The sequence below is a fragment of the Anser anser genome, assembly GCF_964211835.1.
Source record: "Anser anser genome assembly, chromosome: 1".
In the NCBI taxonomy this organism is placed as follows: domain Eukaryota; kingdom Metazoa; phylum Chordata; class Aves; order Anseriformes; family Anatidae; genus Anser; species Anser anser.
This window is the reverse complement of record NC_139720.1, coordinates 74,908,547-74,928,872: the sequence shown is the minus strand read 5'-3', so window position 1 is coordinate 74,928,872 and position 20,326 is coordinate 74,908,547. Positions and strand designations below refer to the sequence as shown.

Sequence of the window (20,326 nt, the reverse complement as noted above, 5' to 3'; positions counted from 1 at the left end):
AAGATAAATCTACCGGGTCTATAAATTATTACTTTAGCTGAAGGCATGTGGATCTCCTCATTCGGTTGTGACACTGCCACCTGTTCTTGTGTTCTGTTGTGTAGTAGCCAAGGTTTGCTCTCCACTTGAATAAATCTAACCTTGATCACAGCTGTCACTTGACTACTAAAGGAGCTAAAATGAAGGGTGCAGGGAGAGAGGTCTACTACTTGAAAGCAAGCAACAGAATTTAAAATACAAGACTTGCTCCAACTGTTTTTAAATACTGATATACATATCTACAGGAGCATATAAACACAAATGTGATGCATATATTCACACATGCTATTGGGAAAATAATTCTGCCAAAGGCTGTTTGGTTGTTAGCTTTACAGATTTAAAGCTGATTTTTCTACCCATATTTTAGTATAAAATCATCCATTCTAAAAGTTAATCTTTACATTCCTACCTCTTATGGTTGGATGGTTGGCCATTGGAGAGCATTTCCCACGTCTTGCCATCCCACAGTAACAGAAGAAATAGAAGACTATATACCTGAGAGATGTATTTTATGTCCTTCCGGCACACATAAGCAGAACTGATGTAAATTGGGGTAATTTTCATTTTCTGGGTTAACCAGAGATTAAGCAGTTCCTGCACCCAGGGCCACATGTGTATGGCCATTGCTACGTGTCAAGTTTTAGGGAAGCACAAACTGTCAGCCTGGGTCTCAGCAGCTGCAGTAAGTGTAGTACCATAAGCTTGCTTTACTTTTCAAGTTAGTGTAGTTTGGGAAGGATATTTTCAAATACAAATGACATACAAATTGAGGAGAGAGAGGAAAGTAATTGGCTGCCCTTTTTGGTTTGTTAGTATTAGTATGCCTGACAGTATAGAGGATGGTGATTTTTCTGATGTATTCTGCATACACAGGGCAGGATCTGGTTTGGAGAAGGTCAGTGGAAACAATTTATTTTAGGAAGTTGTATTATCTTTGTATGACTATTAAAAAAAATCCCTCACACTTTGATCATCAGATATTTGCTTGCCAGGGTGATGACTGGGCACTGTCATTTCTTAATCAGCTGACAGGTCACTTCATGAATAGTAATTGTTGCAATATTTCAGCAATGTATATTTGATCTAACTCGTTTCCCATTTCACTCGGACAGAGGAGAATGAGGAGCGCACTATGATTGATCCTAACTCCAAAGAAGACCCCAAGTTCAAAGAACTGATCAAGGTAGGATGTCAGTAGTTGATCTTTTTTCAGATCTTTAACTACTGAGCTAGAGTCATTTACAAGCTGGTTACCATGGATACAGTTGAGGAGGAACAACTCATTACTGAAGTATATCTGTGAAAACTGAGGAGACAAACAAGGATGCTGTTGGTAAGGCTAAAAGCAACAATGAGAGAAACAAGAAAGCCTGAATGTCAGAGCGCCCATGGAAGAAAGCTCCGCTATCCATTTACATCCTTGTGATTATTAAAGGGAGGATCAATGCTTAGCTTTGATCTACTGCAGTCATTGCACATAAACATAGGTTCTTTCTCTCTACAAAGACATGAAAGGAGTCTTGGAAAGCTGTAGAGAGATTTCTGGGAAGGAAAGAGTAGGACCAAAGTGAGCAAGCGCATGGTAGGGTACACCAAGGAGACCTATGGTGTTATAGGAAGGTTGGAAATGAGATTCTTCTTCCCTTATACTCTGTTGTTGTTGTTGTTTTTGTATTTATTTTTTTTTTTAAAAAAAGGTAGAAAAAGGGTAAAGAAGGATGCTCCCATATATTATTAGTTAAAGCCGTTAGAATTTTTCAGCTTTCATACTGAATAGCGTACTGATCTCCAGAGCATGGATGGAGACCAACAGGTGAGTGAACTGATGGACACCTTAGCTAATAATGTCTACTTTCTGCCCATCGTGTATGTGAAGAATAAGGCATTCAGTGAAACAATGATTTTCAATTTCATGACAACTTGCTAACTCACAATTTGATAATTCAGTTTCTCAAAAATTATTAAACATGAATTTGTTCTAATTATCTTTTGTGCAATTCCTACTGTTCTTACTTTAACAATGTGTTAAACATTTGTGAAAAAGAGCCTACTCTCTTCTAGAACTTCAGTTATGTTTTCTTCAGTGGCTTCTTGGAGCAGAGAATTATCTACTATGTATCTACTTTACATTCTGAGCAACAGCACTGCAAAGTGACTTTGTTTTGTTTTGTGTGGTTCTGCCTCTCATGATTCTTTTTCCTTGGTTATCACTGTATCTGTTTTATGTGGCAGGGAGGTAGAAAGCCCCTGGTTTACTTGTAGGATTGGGCAAGGGCCAGAGCATCCTGAGTCTGTATTGTTGCTGGAGACACTTGCCCAAGGTGCTGGTGATGTGTCCCCAGCTGTGCTGACATGAGGTTCGGCTTCGTCCCTCCTGGCAGTGCTTGTAGTTTCTGCCAGCTATGATGGAGGGTTTGATCTTGAAGGACTGCTATTTCGGAGAACCGTTTCTATCTGGTAGGTTGTTGAAATTAGCATAGTGAAAGCTTGAGCAGAAACAGAAGTGCTGGCAATTCTGAACAGATATGATTTCTTCCCCAAAAGTGTTTGTGCTTATGTCATAATTCCCAGTACACTTCCTCTTTATTTATTTTTTAAATAATTAAAATTATATATGTATGTATGTTTTAGAAACAGTAGTTCAGCTGTGGCTAGGTGGTTCTGAAAACTTTGGCTAGTGTTTACCCACTCCAGCCAGATAGTGGAGTGAGCTGTGGCACATTCCTTTCAGGATACTGTCATGTCCTCTGTCTGCAAGCATATGCTGCGCAGAATGCCTCAGCAAACTGTTCACCTGGTACATCTTTAAAACAAGCCCAATGATCTGTTATTAACAGTGCAATAGCATGTTTAGGATTACAAAACCACATCAAATAGGGTTTAGCAAGGAGCTGTGTTCAAATTTCTTTGTTATTCTAATTCACCTGTGTTGTGGTTTAACCCGGCTGGCAGCTAAACACCACACAGCCGTTCGCTCACCCTCCCCCCTCCCTCTCTGGGATGGGGGAGAGAAACGGGAAAGTGAAGCCTGTGAGTTGAGATAAAGACAGTTTATTAAGACAGGAAAATAATAATAACAATAATAATAATAATAGTGATAATGGTAATAGTATTAACAATAATAATGTGTAAGAAAACAAGTGATGCACAATGCAATTGCTCACCACCCGCTGACCGATGCCCAGCCTATTCCCGAGCAGCCGGCCCCCCCACCCCGGCCAGCCACCCCTATATATTGTTTAGCATGACGTCAGATGGTATGGAATACCCCTTTGGCCAGTTTGGGTCAGCTGTCCTGGGTCTGTCCCCTCCCAGCTCCTGCTGCACCCCCAGCCTGCTCGCTGGCAGGACAGAGCAAGAAGCCGAAAAGTCCTTGGCCTGGTGTAAACACTGCTCTGCAACAATTAAAACATCAGCATGTTATCAGCGCTCTTCTCATCCTAATCCAAAACATAGCACCCTACCAGCTACTATGAGCTACTTAACTCTGTCCTAACTGGAACCAGGACAGATATCCACCCCTTATTCCATACCATTTATGTCATGCTCAGGTTACACTCTGTCCAATACATTCTAATTAATCACCATTTTCATCTATGATATATAGCAATCATGGTAGTGATGACATACATTATTATATAATAATTAACATACTACAATTCAACTCATGGGCTATTCTCACCCAGTATCAAATCCCCTTGAGGTACACACCGGACCTCCCCATTCTTTTGCATTACCCACCAAGTGCATCCAGGTCCCTGAGCAAAAGCAATTCCACGAATGGGTTTGCCTTTTCCTGAGGCAGGAGTAGCCCAGACTGTTTTACCCAGCATGTTTCTTACGTGCACTACAGGAACTTTATCCCCTTCTACAGTGCGTAACAGGTTTGATTGGGCAGGTCCAGCTCGGTTGGCAGATCCCCTGGTATTGACTAACCAGGTGGCCTTTGCCAAATGTGTATCCCAATTTTTGAATGTCCCAGCACCCATTGCTTTCAGTGTAGTCTTCAACAGTCCATTGTATCGTTCAACTTTTCCAGAGGCTGGTGCATGATAGGGGATGTGATACACCCACTCAATACCATGTTCTTTGGCCCAAGTGTCTATAAGGTTGTTTCGGAAATGAGTCCCGTTGTCTGACTCAATTCTCTCTGGGGTGCCATGTCGCCATAAGACTTGCTTTTCAAGGCCCAGGATAGTGTTCCGGGCGGTGGCATGGGGCACAGGATATGTTTCCAGCCATCCGGTGGTTGCTTCCACCATTGTAAGTACGTGGCGCTTGCCGTTGCGGGTTTGAGGGAGTGTGATGTAATCAATCTGCCAGGCCTCTCCATATTTATATTTCAGCCATCGTCCTCCATACCAAAGAGGTTTTGACCGTTTGGCTTGCTTGATTGCAGCACATGTTTCACAGTCATGAATAACCTGTGCTATAGTGTCCATGGTCAGGTCCACCCCTAGATCACGAGCCCATCTGTAGGTTGCATCTCTACCTTGATGGCCTGAGGTGTCATGGGCCCATCGGGCTATAAATAATTCACCTTTATGTTGCCAGTCCAGATCCACCTGAGCCACTTCAATCTTAGCAGCCTGATCCACCTGCTGGTTGTTTTGGTGTTCTTCAGTAGCCCGATTCTTGGGCACATGAGCATCTACATGGCGTACCTTTACAACCAGGTTCTCTACCCGGGCAGCAATATCTTGCCACAATGCCGCAGCCCAGATGGGCTTGCCCCTGCGCTGCCAGTTGTTCTGCTTCCATTGCTGTAACCACCCCCACAGGGCATTTGCTACCATCCATGAATCAGTATAGAGATAGAGAACTGGCCACTTTTCTCGTTCAGCAATATCTAAAGCCAGCTGAATGGCTTTTACTTCTGCAAACTGACTCGATTCACCTTCTCCCTCAGCAGCTTCTGCAACTCGTCGTGTAGGACTCCATACAGCAGCTTTCCATCTCCGATGCTTTCCCACAATACGACAGGACCCGTCAGTGAACAAGGCATATTTCTTCTCATTTTCCGGTAGCTTGTTGTACAGGGGGGCTTCTTCAGCACGAACCACCTCCTCCTCTGGTGATATCCCAAAGTATTTGCCTTCTGGCCAGTCCATAATCACCTCCAAGATTCCTGGGCGACTGGGGTTTCCTATTCGAGCCCGCTGAGTAATCAGTGCAACCCACTTGCTCCATGTAGCATCAGTTGCATGATGCGTAGAGGGGACCCTTCCTTTGAACATCCAGCCTAGTACCGGCAGTCGGGGTGCCAGGAGGAGCTGCGCTTCAGTACCGACCACTTCCGAAGCAGATCGAACTCCTTCATATGCTGCCAATATCTCCTTTTCAGTTGGAGTATAGCGGGCTTCAGATCCTCTGTATCCCCAACTCCAAAACCCCAGGGGTCGACCTCGAGTTTCCCCAGGTTCTTTCTGCCAGAGGCTCCAGGTGGGACCATTCTCTCCAGCTGCGGTGTAGAGCACATTCTTTACATCTGGTCCTGTTCGGACTGGCCCGAGGGCTACTGCATGAACTATTTCCTGCTTAATTTGTTCAAAGGCTTGTCGTTGCTCAGGGCCCCATTCAAAAGCATTCTTCTTACGGGTTACTTGGTAGAGCGGGTTTACAATCAGACTGTAATTTGGAATATGCATTCTCCAAAACCCCACGACACCTAGGAAAGTTTGTGTTTCTTTTTTGCTAGTTGGTGGAGACATAGCTGTTATCTTGTTGATCACATCCATTGGGATTTGACGACGTCCATCTTGCCATTTAATTCCTAAAAACTGGATCTCTCGTGCAGGTCCTTTAACTTTATTCTGTTTTATGGCAAAACCGGCCTTCAGAAGGATTTGGACTATTTTCTTCCCTTTCTCGAAAACTTCTTCTGCAGTGTCACCCCACACAATGATGTCATCGATGTACTGCAGGTGTTCAGGAGCTTCCCCCTGCTCCAGCGCAGACTGGATCAGTCCATGGCAAATGGTAGGGCTGTGTTTCCACCCCTGGGGCAGCCGATTCCAAGTATATTGGACTCCCCTCCAAGTGAAAGCAAACTGTGGCCTGCACTGTGCTGCTAGAGGGATGGAGAAAAATGCATTAGCGATATCAATTGTGGCATACCACTTGGCTGCCTTTGATTCCAGTTCATACTGGAGTTCTAGCATGTCCGGCACTGCAGCACTCAGTGGTGGCGTGACTTCGTTCAGGCCATGATAGTCCACTGTTAGTCTCCACTCACCATTAGACTTTCGCACTGGCGATATGGGACTATTAAAAGGTGAATGAGTCTTGCTGATCACTCCTTGGCTCTCCAGTTGACGAATTAGCTTATGGATGGGACTCAGGGAGTCTCGGTTGGTGCGATATTGCCGCCGGTGCACAGTTGTGGTAGCGATCGGCACTTGCTGTTCTTCAACCCTCAGCAACCCCACAACAGAAGGGTCCTCTGAGAGACCAGGCAAGGTAGACAACTGTTTAATGTCCTCTGTCTCCAAAGCAGCTATGCCAAAAGCCCAGCGGAACCCTTTTGGGTCCTTGAAATATCCTCTTCTAAGATAGTCTATGCCAAGGATGCACGGAGCATCTGGGCCAGTCACAATACGGTGCTTTTGCCACTCATTACCGGTTAGACTTACTTCAGCCTCCAATACAGTTAACTGCTGGGATCCCCCCGTCACACCATAAATACAGATGGGCTCTAGCCCTTTATAGCTTGATGGCATTAGAGTACATTGTGCACCGGTGTCTACCAAAGCCTTATACTTCTGTGCGTCTGACGTGCCAGGCCATCGAATCCACACAGTCCAATAAACTCGATTGTCCCTTTCCTCCCCCTGGCTGGAGGCAGGGCCCCTCTAGTCCTGGTCAGAATCTTCATTTCTGTGTTTAAAGGACTGCCTGCTGGAAGTTGGAGCAGCAAACCTTTCAGAGAACTCCTTTTTCCGAATTGTTTTCCTTTGCAATTCACGTACCCGTGCCTCTAGGGTCGCAGTAGATTTTCCATCCCATTTTCTCATGTCCTCTCCATGGTCACGTAGGTAAAACCACAGGGTGGCGCGGTGTGTGTGCCCACCATATTGTCTTCCTTGCATAGATGAACGTTTACCCCTAATAGCTGAGACACTGGTTTGTACAGGTGGGGAGGAAAATAATCTCTCTTCAAGTTGGTGGATCTTTTCAGAAAGTTTCTCCAAGGTATTCTCTTTTAGCTGGTGGACACTGGTTCGTTCAGGTGGAGGGGAAGATAATCTTTCTTCAAGTTGGTGGATCTTTTCAGAAAGTTTCTCCAAAGCATTCTCTTTTAGCTGGTGGACACTGGTTCGTTCAGGTGAAGGGGAAGATAATCTTTCTTCAAGTTGGTGGATCTTTTCAGAAAGTTTCTCTAAAGCATTCTCTTTTAGCTGGTGGACACTGGTTCGTTCAGGTGGAGGGGAAGATAAATTCTCTTTAAGTTGGTGGACCTCTTCAGAGAGTTTCTCCACAGCTGAGACACAGGCCTTTAGGGAAGAGGAGAGATTTCCTTCGTACTGCCGGAGTATTTTAGTCACTTCATTCACTGTGGGATTCTCCTCCGTTTTCCAGGCTAGTATTGCCAATGAGTTGGCATATGATGATGGGGCACTCTGTACAAACTTCCGCCACATGGGTAGTGTACACCGGACTGCATCTGGATCTGCGGATGTTTGTGCGTCGTCTAGGTCCTTATAAATTACTTCCCGTACGGCCAATTCCCTCAGGTACTGAATTCCCTTCTCCATGGTGGTCCATTTGCTTGGTAAACATACGAGTTCTTCCTTGAAGGGATACCTTTCCTTCACAGCTGACAGGAGACGCCTCCAGAGGCTGCGAGATTGTGCTCCATCTCCAATTGCTTTGTCAATGCATGCGTCCCTAGCAAGGGATCCCAGCCGCCTGGCTTCCTTGCCCTCCAATTCCACATAATTGGCTCCCGTGTCCCAGCACCGGAGCAGCCAGGTGACAAGCTGCTCACCTATACAGCGACCAAAATCTTTTCGCACATCTCGTAGCTCACGCTGGTATAGAGTCCGGGTAATTACTGTTGATTTTTCGACATCCTCATCCTCATCTTCAGTCTTCTGCACCTTTGATGGCCGGTGTAGAGTCCGGGTAGTTACTGTTGATTTTCCGACATCCTCATCCTCATCTTCAGTCTCCTGCACCTTTGATGGCTGGTATGGAGTCCGGGTAGTTACTGTTGATTTTTCGCCATCCTCATCCTCATCTTCAGTCTCCTGCACCTTTGATGGCCCAGCCTCGTCTTCACTACGCCCAGACTTAGCAGAAGACTGTCTGCGTTCTAAATGACCTGAGCCTCTATACCATTTTTTCACCTTGTCTACAGGGGCAACTTGCACTGCTACAGCTCGTTTCTCTGACCCAGACACAGGGTCTGCCACAGGGGTTGGAATACCCTCTGCGGGGTCAACTTGCACTGCTACAGCTCGTTTCTCTGACCCAGACACAGGAGTGGGAGCAGCTGCACGAGCTGGGGCAGCTGCAGGAGCTGGAGCGGCTGCAGGGGCTGGAGCTGGAGCGGCTGCAGGAGCTGGAGCTGGAGCGGCTGCAGGAGCCGGAACGGCTGCAGGAGCTGGAGCGGCTGCAGGAGCTGGAGCCGGAACGGCTGCAGGAGCCGGAACGGCTGCAGGAGCTGGAGCGGCTGCAGGAGCTGGAACTGGAGCGGCTGCAGGAGCTGGAGCGGCTGCAGGAGCTGGAACTGGAACGGCTGCAGGAGCTGGAGCTGGAGCGGCTGCAGGAGCTGGAACTGGAGCGGCTGCAGGAGCTGGAACTGGAGTGGCTGCAGGAGCTGGAGCTGGAACGGCTGCAGGAGCTGGAGCTAGGTTGCTAGTAGCATCAATTGCAGCTCGATAGGCACAAGCCAGACCCCAGCACGCTACAGTGATTTGTGTCACTTTGGAACTGCCAGAGTCATGACACCTTTTTTTCAAGCATTCTGCCAGCTTTTTAGGATTTTGCAGTTGTTCAGGGGTGAATGTCCAAAACACTGGAGGTGACCACTGCTCTAGAAACCTGCCCATATCCTCCCACACTCCCTGCCACTCGCAACTATCCCGCCTCAAGACAGATCTCCGGATGAGATTCCTAAGTAGTTGTTTAACCCTCCACAAAACCTGAAGCGCATTCAGGAGACATAACAACAAGAGCAGGCTGGTCTGAGTATCCCAAGGATATTCAACATCTCGGAGAACCACCGTAACTAACTCGGGGGATAAGAGGGTGGTGGTGAAGGAGAAAGGGAGAGTGAACAGGTAGGGAAACATGTCTTCCCCTGTCCCCTTCACAGATTGGCTCCCTAACGAAAACAGGCAATAGGTGTAATTGCTAATAGTTTCCGAGATATGGGTTCCAAAGTATAGAGTCGACGTCAGTGCTGAGTACAAATACCAGGTTAAAGTCGTGACCAGATATTTCATCATTTCATAAGCCATTGCTACACCGCACAGTACCATAACAATCTTAAACCAGGGCCCGGAAAGGATAAACAGTGCAACAGGGAGCACATACAGAAAGTAACGCACCATAAAACTCAATTTGGAATACAGGTACAGCAGACTGGAGATTAAGGCAATCAACATCGTGACTAGCAACTATTAAGCAGGTCCAATACTTATACCAATTTTAGTTTAACACACTCTGGTCAGATTTGTCGATATCTCAACCCTTCGGGCCCCACGTTGGGCGCCAAAAGGACTGTTGTGGTTTAACCCGGCTGGCAGCTAAACACCACACAGCCGTTCGCTCACCCTCCCCCCTCCCTCTCTGGGATGGGGGAGAGAAACGGGAAAGTGAAGCCTGTGAGTTGAGATAAAGACAGTTTATTAAGACAGGAAAATAATAATAACAATAATAATAATAATAGTGATAATGGTAATAGTATTAACAATAATAATGTGTAAGAAACAAGTGATGCACAATGGAATTGCTCACCACCCGCTGACCGATGCCCAGCCTATTCCCGAGCAGCCGGCCCCCCCACCCCGGCCAGCCACCCCTATATATTGTTTAGCATGACGTCAGATGGTATGGAATACCCCTTTGGCCAGTTTGGGTCAGCTGTCCTGGGTCTGTCCCCTCCCAGCTCCTGCTGCACCCCCAGCCTGCTCGCTGGCAGGACAGAGCGAGAAGCCGAAAAGTCCTTGGCCTGGTGTAAACACTGCTCTGCAACAATTAAAACATCAGCATGTTATCAGCGCTCTTCTCATCCTAATCCAAAACATAGCACCCTACCAGCTACTATGAGCTACTTAACTCTGTCCTAACTGGAACCAGGACAACCTGGAATACAGTGTGTTTTTAAATTAGGTGAATTTGCACATTCTTTCTTTGTTAATACCCAGATCCATTAATTCTTTCAAAATGTACAGTGGTCTTGCACCACTCTTTCAAAGTACACTGTGGTTTCTTTGCTAGTGGAGCAGTAATGTTACCATGAATAATTCAGTTGAACCAGAGTTGCTGCAGTGAAGAAACCAAATGTGCTCTGTGATGCAGAAGACTTGATAGTGAAATCATAATTGTTATTAAATTGGAAATTTTGCTTTTGAATTTAATATAAGGTGGTGAGTCTTTCCTGGATGTCACAGTCTAGCAAGGTTATATTTTTCTTTTTGAAAGGCTGAAAACCTTCAGGAGGAATGAAAATCAGACTTAGAGCAGGACTAGAGATTGTGTAGGAGTGCCTGAAGTGCATTGCAGAACTAGGCTGTGGTTCAGTACACCAGTTTGCACTTGCATGAAGTGAGGGTAACTTATTACCAATTAAACTGCAGCAGCTGGTGCAGGGAACAGCATGTAACTTCACATTGTTTCCTTGGGATAATCCTCCAAGGAGAGAGATGTGTCCTGCAGAGTGCCTACTTGAAAAATTATGTAATTTAGGTAATTGCTGAACATTTGCATACCTCTCTGCAGTTGAGTTTTTACAAGGATGTAGTTAGAAAAACATTGAACACTATGTTGTTATGAATCTATAAGGCAAGGAGAGGTTTGAATCATGTTGGCAAAACCTGTTTTATGCCACAGAATGAGGGTAATACAATCAAATGAGCAATTTATTCCTCATTTTGTGTTCCTCAGTGGTTAATGAAGTTTTCTGGCAGCCCCAGTGCTGGACAAGAATTAGCCATGTTAATAATGCTATATAGCAGCAGCCAGGAGAAGAGACTGTCTGCCCTGCAGAGCTTGAAATCAAAGATCTCCATGATCTTGCAAGGAGTTGAATAGATTGAGGTTGTTATAGTTCAAAGTAGTTCTCTCTCTTTTTCCCTCAAAGAGGAATGTGTCAATAGCAGCAACAGAGCCTGATGCCTCTTCAAATTTGGCAGTATAACTTAGTTTCATTGGTGCCAGCCCAAATCTCTTTCAACACCAGAGTAAGACATGCCGATGGTTTGCCATCACTGATTTTGAGTGTTTCTGTTCCCCTGTCAGTCACATGCAGTTGGGGTAGATAGAACTCAGTGCAGAAAGGAAGCAGAGATATCTGTTGCTGACACTGATTTAATACCTCTTTGTCTCCGCAAAATGTTGTTTTAATTTGTACTAGCCTGGTGCCATAGGAATTATAAGCATAGCGAATTGTTTGGTGCAAGCTTTTGTGAGCATTTGGAAACAATTTTGACAGAGCTGCTGGGATTCAAACTGTGTAACACTGTGGTGATGAAGAATCCAAAAGGAAAAAAAAACCAAACTCATTCTTATTAAAGCAAATATAGAGTAAATCCCCTCACTGAAGGCTGCTTAGTTGGGGATGCAAAAATACACGCTTTAAATCCTATTGCTTATATTAAAATCACTAGGAACTAAAATTACACCTTAAAGTGTTGTTTGTTATCAGCATTGACAATATTCTAAAAATAGTTTGCCACAATTTGTCACTATGAAGTGATATGTTCATATGTGTTCAGATAAGTTCCCTGCATGGCCTTGTTTGCCCTGTGTGTAAATGCAGTTTGGGACATGGCTAGACAGACACAAAGCTGAAAATTCAGATCAGGAAAAGATGTGTTGTTATTTATATGTATAGTATAAATAATTTACTCACAAAATACTCTGTTTCTAGTGTCTGAAATATGTGAGCTTCTTTTACATATTATCCAATATTTGCCAAGTGGCAAGAGAACAACTAAATTAAAGAGTTTGAGTTTTGCATTTGGGCTGTTTTGTGACTGGACCCTGAAGTGTATCCTGTGATGTATCTGGAGCAAACAAGAAGAAACAATGTCTGTGATACTTAGAATCAAGTCTAGTTTGCTATTATGCTATTGCAAATCTGTTTACAGTTCAGTTTCCATTAATACCTATAATCCCCTTAGCTGATCCATGTTGCTAATTCTAAAGAGTGTTGGTGGGCTCTTCTAGCTCTCTTTTTAAATGTGTTCAAAACTTAGGAGGCTGATCTATGTGCGCTTTCCTTGTTGTTCATGGATTTTTCTTTGTGTATGGGATGCAAAGGTGGAAGGAATCTTTTTTTACCCCCTTCTGGTTCAGATGCGACTGAGGTAGAAGATCCGAAACATCGTTGTACTTAATAGGCTGTAGGAATTGAATCAGAATCTTAGAAATATAGTCACACATTTCTGATCTGACACTTATGCCACCAACATAAGTGGCAGATTTCCTAGGCTTTTCTCATGTATTTTGATAGATAAAATATGCTTCTACCATTTGAATCCAAAAGTATACAACAGGAGCCTGCAAAAATTGGGTTCTGTTAGTAAATTCCTTGCCTTGACCAAAGACAGCAAGTTAAGAGTTGCAAGGTGACTTGGTAAGATCAGAGAATTGATAAGATCAACTGACGCTGCAACAACCTTTGGCCCTTAAAGCTAAACTTTAATGTCTAAACTTTGCATGGATCAAACACTGCTGCTCTAGGTACTACCTGAGGTGAGTAAGGATTCTGAATTTGTAGTAAATAATTTACTTTCCAATAAATTACCACCTTTTCAATGTCAACACTTATGGCTTTTTAAAATTCACTGTGGTGAAGAGAAAACCAAAATGAAGCTGTTTCCTTTTGATAAGGTTTCATGTGTGACCAAATGAAACCTTGTTTCCTGTATGCTCTTTCAAAGGCCTGCTTTTAAAAACAAGAAGCCTTCTCTCTGTTTGCAGCTGGCCAGTGCTTTGTACTTAGTCAATAGTTTCCAGACCTGAGTAAGAATTTCTAATATTAATTTCTATGTTCAACCCTGAAGTCAGTTAAACCTTCATACCTTTGATCTGTGCTTCCTAATTCTCCCAGTAGTCAGGGGTGAAAAGGGTCATTAAAATCAGGGCTTCCTTTCTTTGCTGTTTTTGTGACTGGGTTTCCCATTTTCTCATTGTGCCAGATGCATTCACGGAGTTTGTCTTGTTTTTCATTTTGTTCATTATTCTGTAGAGTGGCCGTGGGGCCCTTATACCCTTGAACTCTGCAGATTAACTCTGAATGTGCCTCGCCACTATGGGAGTAGTAAACCTGCAGGACAAAAATACTTCACGAAGCTGGTGAAGTTTGATATAAAAACCCACTTCGTGAAAATTAAAAACTAAATAGGCCAGGCAGATGGCTTATTTTTCCTTCTGGATGTCTACCACTCTTTTCTCTCAGCTCTCTGCCTCATGGCAAATTTCAGTTTTCAACCCAGTGTTTAGTAATGCAGCATGGCTCATTAAATCACCCATATACATTTGGCCAAAAAATGATGTAGTAAGTGGATGTGTCAGAATTTACAGCACCACTGGAAATTTTACAACTACAAACATGTGTCTGAGCATTTAACGCAATTCAGAGATGTTTTCTATGAGTGTGAATATGTGTGAAAGGACAGGCGTGGTTTTGAGGACACAGGGATATTATATAAAAGTTTTAAAATCACTTCTAATCCCAAATACTATACTGCCTGCTCTAGTGGTTGGCAACCCTGCCCAGAGCAGGGGAGTTGAAACTAGATGATCTTTTAAGGTCCTTTTCAACACAGGCCATTCTATCATTCTATGAAAAATTCATAGAAAAGCAGCTTTTCATAAAAGTGTGCTCTAGTTAAGAGACATAACAAATATTTCCATGTACCAGCATGCTACTTTGTGAGCCTGCAAGTACTGAACAAGGTGAGGTTGAGGTGAATTCAAGATCATTAGCTGTATGTGGGATCTGCTGGTGGTTTCACCAGCCATTGCATGTAAGGAGAAGCATGGTGTTACGGCTGACACTGGGACAACAGGCTTTGCAGTCAAGCAATTCCTCACTTCTGCAATGCATCTCTTACACATATTTTAAAGGCAGCAAATGTAGCCCTACCTTAGAAATTAACATTGAAGTGAAGATACATAAAGTACAGACACACAGACATGAAGGAATGGGTAGAGGAGTCTGAGGCCAGAGAGATCCAAGTTAAGAGTATTTTCACACACAGGAAGAACTCTGGCTTCACCTTATGTCTGCTTCCCACAAGGCACTCTGTGCCTGTATCAAACGGTTTAAATTTTTAGAAATTCAAGTTATTGAATATTTTCTGCTTCTGTCTTTGCACGAAGGAGCAATTCTAAAGAGCTGGAGCATTGACTCTCCATGAAAAAAGAGTCACAATGTATTTCTGTGTGTTAGTCATTTCAATAAGCAAAATGGTGCTTTACATCCCTTGCAAAAATTAAAAAGTAAAAAAAAAAATCAGTGCAAAAAGATTTTCCAGGCTCCTAATTAAGACACACTCAAGAAATTAAGAGTTACAACAGGAAAATTGAGGATGTGTGGAGTTTGTTTGTTTTAAATTGCAACATTTGTCACTCTTCAAGGACTGTATAAAAACTTTTTTTTTTTTAATATAAATTGCAAATTTGTTTTCCCACCAATTGGAGTTGTAGTCTGAATACTAAAGAAGTTAGAACATTCTTTAGGGTATTTTTCTTTCATTCAGGTGCTACTCTATTAAAAAAAATAACTATGGCTAGACCTCGTATCATTTGTATTCTTTTATGTACTTCTTTCCCAAAATTTTTTCAGTGCTAGATTTCTCTGAAACATTTAAGTACTACATAGTGTAAGTATTTCCCTTTTTTAACAATCTACACCCATATGAGAATATTTCCAAAGCTGCTTCATAATTCTTCTGTGCCTAAACTTTTGGAAATAAGATGTTGGCTCCTATATTAGAAGGTACTTTCAGACTTTTGTTTTTAATTCCTTGGCATTTTCTGGATTTTGACTTCAAAACTGTTCAGCACAGGAAAAAATAACGTGTTAAGTACAGGTTTCAAATAGTTTAGCATCCTGAGTCGTATTTAACAATGCTTTTGAGGGCTTAGGGAAATCAGGCATCTTCATATTAGGACTGTAAGGGGATTTGATTGTCATATGATAGTTTCAGCTTAATTTCAGGTGATTTTTTGAAAGCCTGCTCTGTAAATCTCTGTAGTCCCATGGATTGACCCAAATCTTCTATGACTTCAGGTGGTTTTCTTTTGGTGTCTATGTATGTCAAACTTTCATCATTTTGGAATTGGGTGGTCACTATTGAAAGACTTCAAAAATCTCTTCTGAGATGATCTGTGACAAGAAAATACCTAATTACTTAGGAGTTGCTTTTCTGTATCACTGGTGAATAGTTTTCAAGGCTATTCCTCTTCTCATTGTCTTTCAGATAAGGCAGTCCTTTACTAACTTGTCTCATGTCCCTCTCCAACCATTTACCATAAATGTCCTGCTGTCTTCTGAAAAAGATTGAAAGAGACAAGAATAGCTAATTGGAGTTTTCTCTCCAAATGTAGTCGTGTTTTCCCACCTGCAGAGCAGAGCTCTGCTGCTTTATTTAGACTGCATCTTCTTGCATTTAACTTTTGCTGGCTATAATCTCCAATGAACTAATTTTGTTTGGGGTTTTCAAAGGAAATACAAAGGTTTCATGCCCTGTTCCTGGTGGCAGATGACATGTCATGATTCTTCAAAAATCCTACCTTTGAACCTAGAAGAGAAGGACTGAGCAGGGAGAGTTTACCTGAGCCAGAGACTGCTGAAGAGGCATCCTGAGAATGGTAGAGAATGAAATGCCGGAAGAGCAATTGTCTTGACATTTTTCTCTCTGTCTGTATGCAATACATATGTGTGTGTGTGTGTATATCAGGCTATGTGACACTAGAACAAGATGGTTTCCAGGACACGTTGGAGCATCTGCTGGGGAGATGGGCTTCTCAGCCTTTCCCCTGTGACCGTAGTCAAAGTGGGAGCTTGGCTGTAGCTACCATGGCACAGTGCTGCAGTTCCCTGCTCAACCCAGGACTCCAGGTGCCGGGGGAGCAGGTGTGCCAGCAGGCTGTGTCTGACACAGGCTGCTCAAGCAGAAGTGCATTGTCAATTCACTGAAGCCACAAAGGTACTGCAGCAGGGAAGCATGAGGCAGGAGAAGGAGAGAGAGAAAAGATACCCAATACTCTGAGCTGGTGGAAGGGGATGGGGAGCAGAATGTGGCCCTCACAATCAACGAGGAAATGGTTGGTGACCTGCTACAGCACTTGGATGTACGCAAGTTGATGGGGCCGGATGGGATCCACCCGAGGGTACTGAGAGAACTGCCGGTAGAGCTGGCCAAGCCACTTTCCATCATTTATCAGCAGTCGTGGCTATCAGGGGAGGTCCCAGTCGACTGGCAGCTAGCAAACGTGACACCCATCTACAAGAAGGGCCGGAGGGTAGACCCGGGGAACTATAGGCCTGTTAGTTTGACCTCAGTGCCAGGGAAGCTCATGGAGCAGATTATCTTGAGCGTCATCACGTGGCACTTGCAGGGCAAGCAGGCGATCAGGCCCAGTCAGCATGGGTTTATGAAAGGCAGGTCCTGCTTGATCTCCTTCTATGACAAAGTGATGCGCTTAGTGGATGAGGGAAAGGCTGTGGATGTGGTCTACCTTGACTTCAGTAAGGCTTTGGACAACGTTTCCCACAACATTCTCCTCAAGAAACTGGCTGCTTGGACTGGTGTATGCTTTGTTGGGTTAAAAACTGGCTGGATAGCCAGGCCCAAAGAGTCATGGTGAATGGAGTTAAATCCAGTTGGAGGCTGGTCATTAGTGGAGTCCCTCAGGGCTCAGTACTAGGGCCAGTTCTCTTTAATATCTTTATCGATGATCTGGATGAGGGGATCGAGTGCACCCTCAATAAGTTTGCAGACAACACCAAGTTAGGTGCATGCGTTGATCTGCTCTAGGGTAGGAAGGCTCTGCAGGAGGATCTGGATAGGCTGGACCGATGGGCTGAGGCCAACTGTATGAAGTTCAGTAAGGCCAAGTGCCAGGTCCTGCACCTGGGGCACAACAACCCCAAGCAGAGCTACAGGATGGGAGATGAGTGGTTGGAAAGCTGCCTGGCAGAGAAGGACCTGGGAGTATTGGTTGATAGTCGGCTGAATATGAGCCAGCAGTGTGCCCAGGTGGCCAAGAAGGCCAACAGCATCCTGGTTTGTATAAGAAACAGTGTGGCCAGGAGGACTAGGGAAGTGATTGCCCCCCTGTACTCGGCTCTGGTGAGGCCGCACCTCGAGTACTGTGTTCAGTTTTGGGCTCTTCACTACAGGAAGGACATCGAGGTGCTCGAGCGAGTCCAGAGAAGGGCAACGAAGCTGGTGAGGGGTCTGGAGAACAAGTCTTATGAGGAGCGGCTGAGGGAGCTGGGATTATTCAGTCTGGAGAAGAGGAGGCTCAGGGGCGACCTTATCGCACTCTGTAGATACCTTAAAGGAGGCTGTAGTGAGGTGGCGATTGGTCTATTCTCCCACGTGCCTGGTGACAGGACGAGGGGGAATGGGCTAAAGTTGTGCCAGGGGATGTTTAGGTTGGGTAATAGGAAGAACTTCTTTACTGAAAGGGTTGTTTGGCATTGGAATGGGCTGCCCAGGGAAGTGGTTGAGTCACCATCCCTGGAGGTCTTTAAAAGACATTTAGAGGTAGAGCTTAGTGATCTGGTTTAGTGGAGGACTTGTTAGTGTTAGGTCAGAGGTTGGACTAGGTGATCTTGGAGGTCTCTTCCAACCTAGATGATTCTGTGATTGTGTATAAATTGGATGATCCCCCTGCCCAACAAATAGCATTATGTGGGTGTGGGAGCATGGGTCTTGGATGCATGCGTCAAAACAATTTTGGTAGTTATAACCACACAGAGGATGCCATCTGATGGAGGGAATGACCCAAGTAATAGATAAGGCTCCTGTAACATTGCAGGGCAGCAGTAGAGCAATTAAACTGGTGTGAAGCTTATCCTTTTATATCCACATCTATTTTTTGATGTCGCTTTGTCTTTCCTTTACCTGCACTAGAGAGAACCACTTTTGATACTTTATTTTTATTATTGAAAGTTTTCCTCCTCCTGTGCAGTTTAGGGGGCAAAAAGGATTTGATTTACGTCTGTGTGCATTGGTGATGATCCTTGCTTTCTGTGAATTGACTCGTTGCCGTATTACCCAGGTAAAATTTGCTGCTTATGCTATTTAGAGATGAGTTTCAACCCTGCACATTTTCAGCATACTTTGTAAGTACTGAAGATACAGGTTAGAGATGAAGCATAAGCATTTTGTATTTGGATTGTAAACTTACTTTTGAACATTAAGCCTAACAAAGCTTCCCTAAAGTTGGCAGACTCAATGAACCTCAGTAAGTAAGCTGAATTACTTAAATATCCATGTGACCAATATACTCAAATATTTGTGTTTTGTAGGATTGCCAACGCATGTGTTTCAGTGCAATCCTATCTATGTTTTATTTACCTTTTTTTTCATAATGTCTTGAATATTAAACAAAACAAAACAAAAAGTTCTTAGCTATCATGACTGCCAAAAGGAGGCAGAATTATGGGGCCTAATCAGAAAGTGAGTTTAAAGCATCCACAAGTTGTATGTGAAGCAAATTAAAAACTGTAGACTTTTTAATTGATGTTCATTATTTTAGGTAGCTCCCCTTAATGTATTTTGCACATTTGTGGTTGGCAATACTCTTCTCCTCTTATGAATCAAGGATTTAGCAGTAACTTTACATCTCTTCCCACAGAACTATATTATTTTGCAAGTCATTTAATTTTCCAAATAATAAATTGGAGGAAAACACTCCTGCCAACTTAAAACAGTCAATGTGGTTTTTCCTGTAACTGTTTGGAAATTATTATCTTTGGCACCTGGAAAACTGAACTCAGTTCCTTTTCTTTTTAAAGGTTCTTTACATTCATTCCTGTTTTGCAGGTGACAATGACTTTTATAGTTATGGTGGTCAGCATAAGGGACTATTACTTACATATATTGTTGAACGGTTATCAGACCCAGTTGACCAAAGTTTTAATTACAGTCTTCTGTAATAGCTGAAGATAAAATGTGTAGTCCTTTTGCCTAATGGCAAGGATCTATCTAGTGGATCTGTTTAGCTCCTATTAGTGGGAGCATTCACTCTTTCCTCTCTGAAGCTCTTCTTCCTGGTCTACTACTCATGTCTGTTCAGGATAGAGATGACAGTGGGAGTGCTGGGAGCCTTCAGGTTCATGGGACTCTTGTTCTCTACTGGCAGGTGTGCTGATTGTGTAAAACAGATAACAGGAGTTTTTGGACCTGGAAAGCAGGTTTGTTAGATACTAGCAAAGGTGATTGCTGTAGAGCTGCTAGTTGCTATTTGCTTTAGCATTGGTGGAATGAGGAGAGGTTTTAAAGAGGAAAAATAGAGGGCACTACAGTTACCATGTTGCCAGACCTGAATTAAAAACAGAAAAAGCAAAAATATCTCTTTGATTTTTCTCTGTAATTCGGAAATACATATATACGGTTACTCTTTCTGTTTACTATTCCTGATTATTGCATGGAATATATTTCTATTCCTGACCACTGCTCAAAGGAACGTATTTCAGTATTTTTTTACACATTTGCCTCCTCTTTCTATACTTCCAGGTTCTAATTGACTGGATTAATGATGTGCTGGTGGAGGAGAGAATCATTGTCAAACAGCTTGAAGAGGACCTTTATGATGGGCAGGTGCTGCAGAAGCTGTTAGGTGAGTTCACACAAGAGAAGGTGGCCCCAAAGACTGGAAGGAGTCCAAAACTGATCCCTTCCAAAGCTGCAGACAGCAGTAACTTAGCATCTCACCAGGGATACAGTTTGTTTCAGTGATAGCTACAGTGTCAGCTTCTCCATCTGTTCTTCTCAGGCAGTCTGCTGAAAGGGGTGGAAATCGGGATGATCCTCAGGTAGCAAATTTGTGGAGTAAAAATAATCTAGAGAGCTGAAATGTGGCAGAAAAAAAG

General features: G+C 43.6%; 1 protein-coding gene across 3 annotated transcripts in view; it reads left to right on the top strand.

Moving 5' to 3' along the window:
• The window catches only part of PARVB (parvin beta), an 89,375-nt gene that overhangs the window by 39,838 nt on the left and 29,211 nt on the right, over positions 1–20,326 (top strand). For all 3 annotated transcript variants that reach the window (XR_014578599.1, XM_083821326.1, XM_083821325.1), the window contains exons 3-4: positions 1,152–1,222; positions 19,971–20,073. Coding sequence is in view for 2 of the 3 variants with exons in the window: in XM_083821326.1 (XP_083677452.1) it covers positions 1,152–1,222; positions 19,971–20,073 (174 nt within the window). In the remaining variant the exon portion in view is untranslated. The remainder of the gene's footprint in view (positions 1–1,151; positions 1,223–19,970; positions 20,074–20,326) is intronic.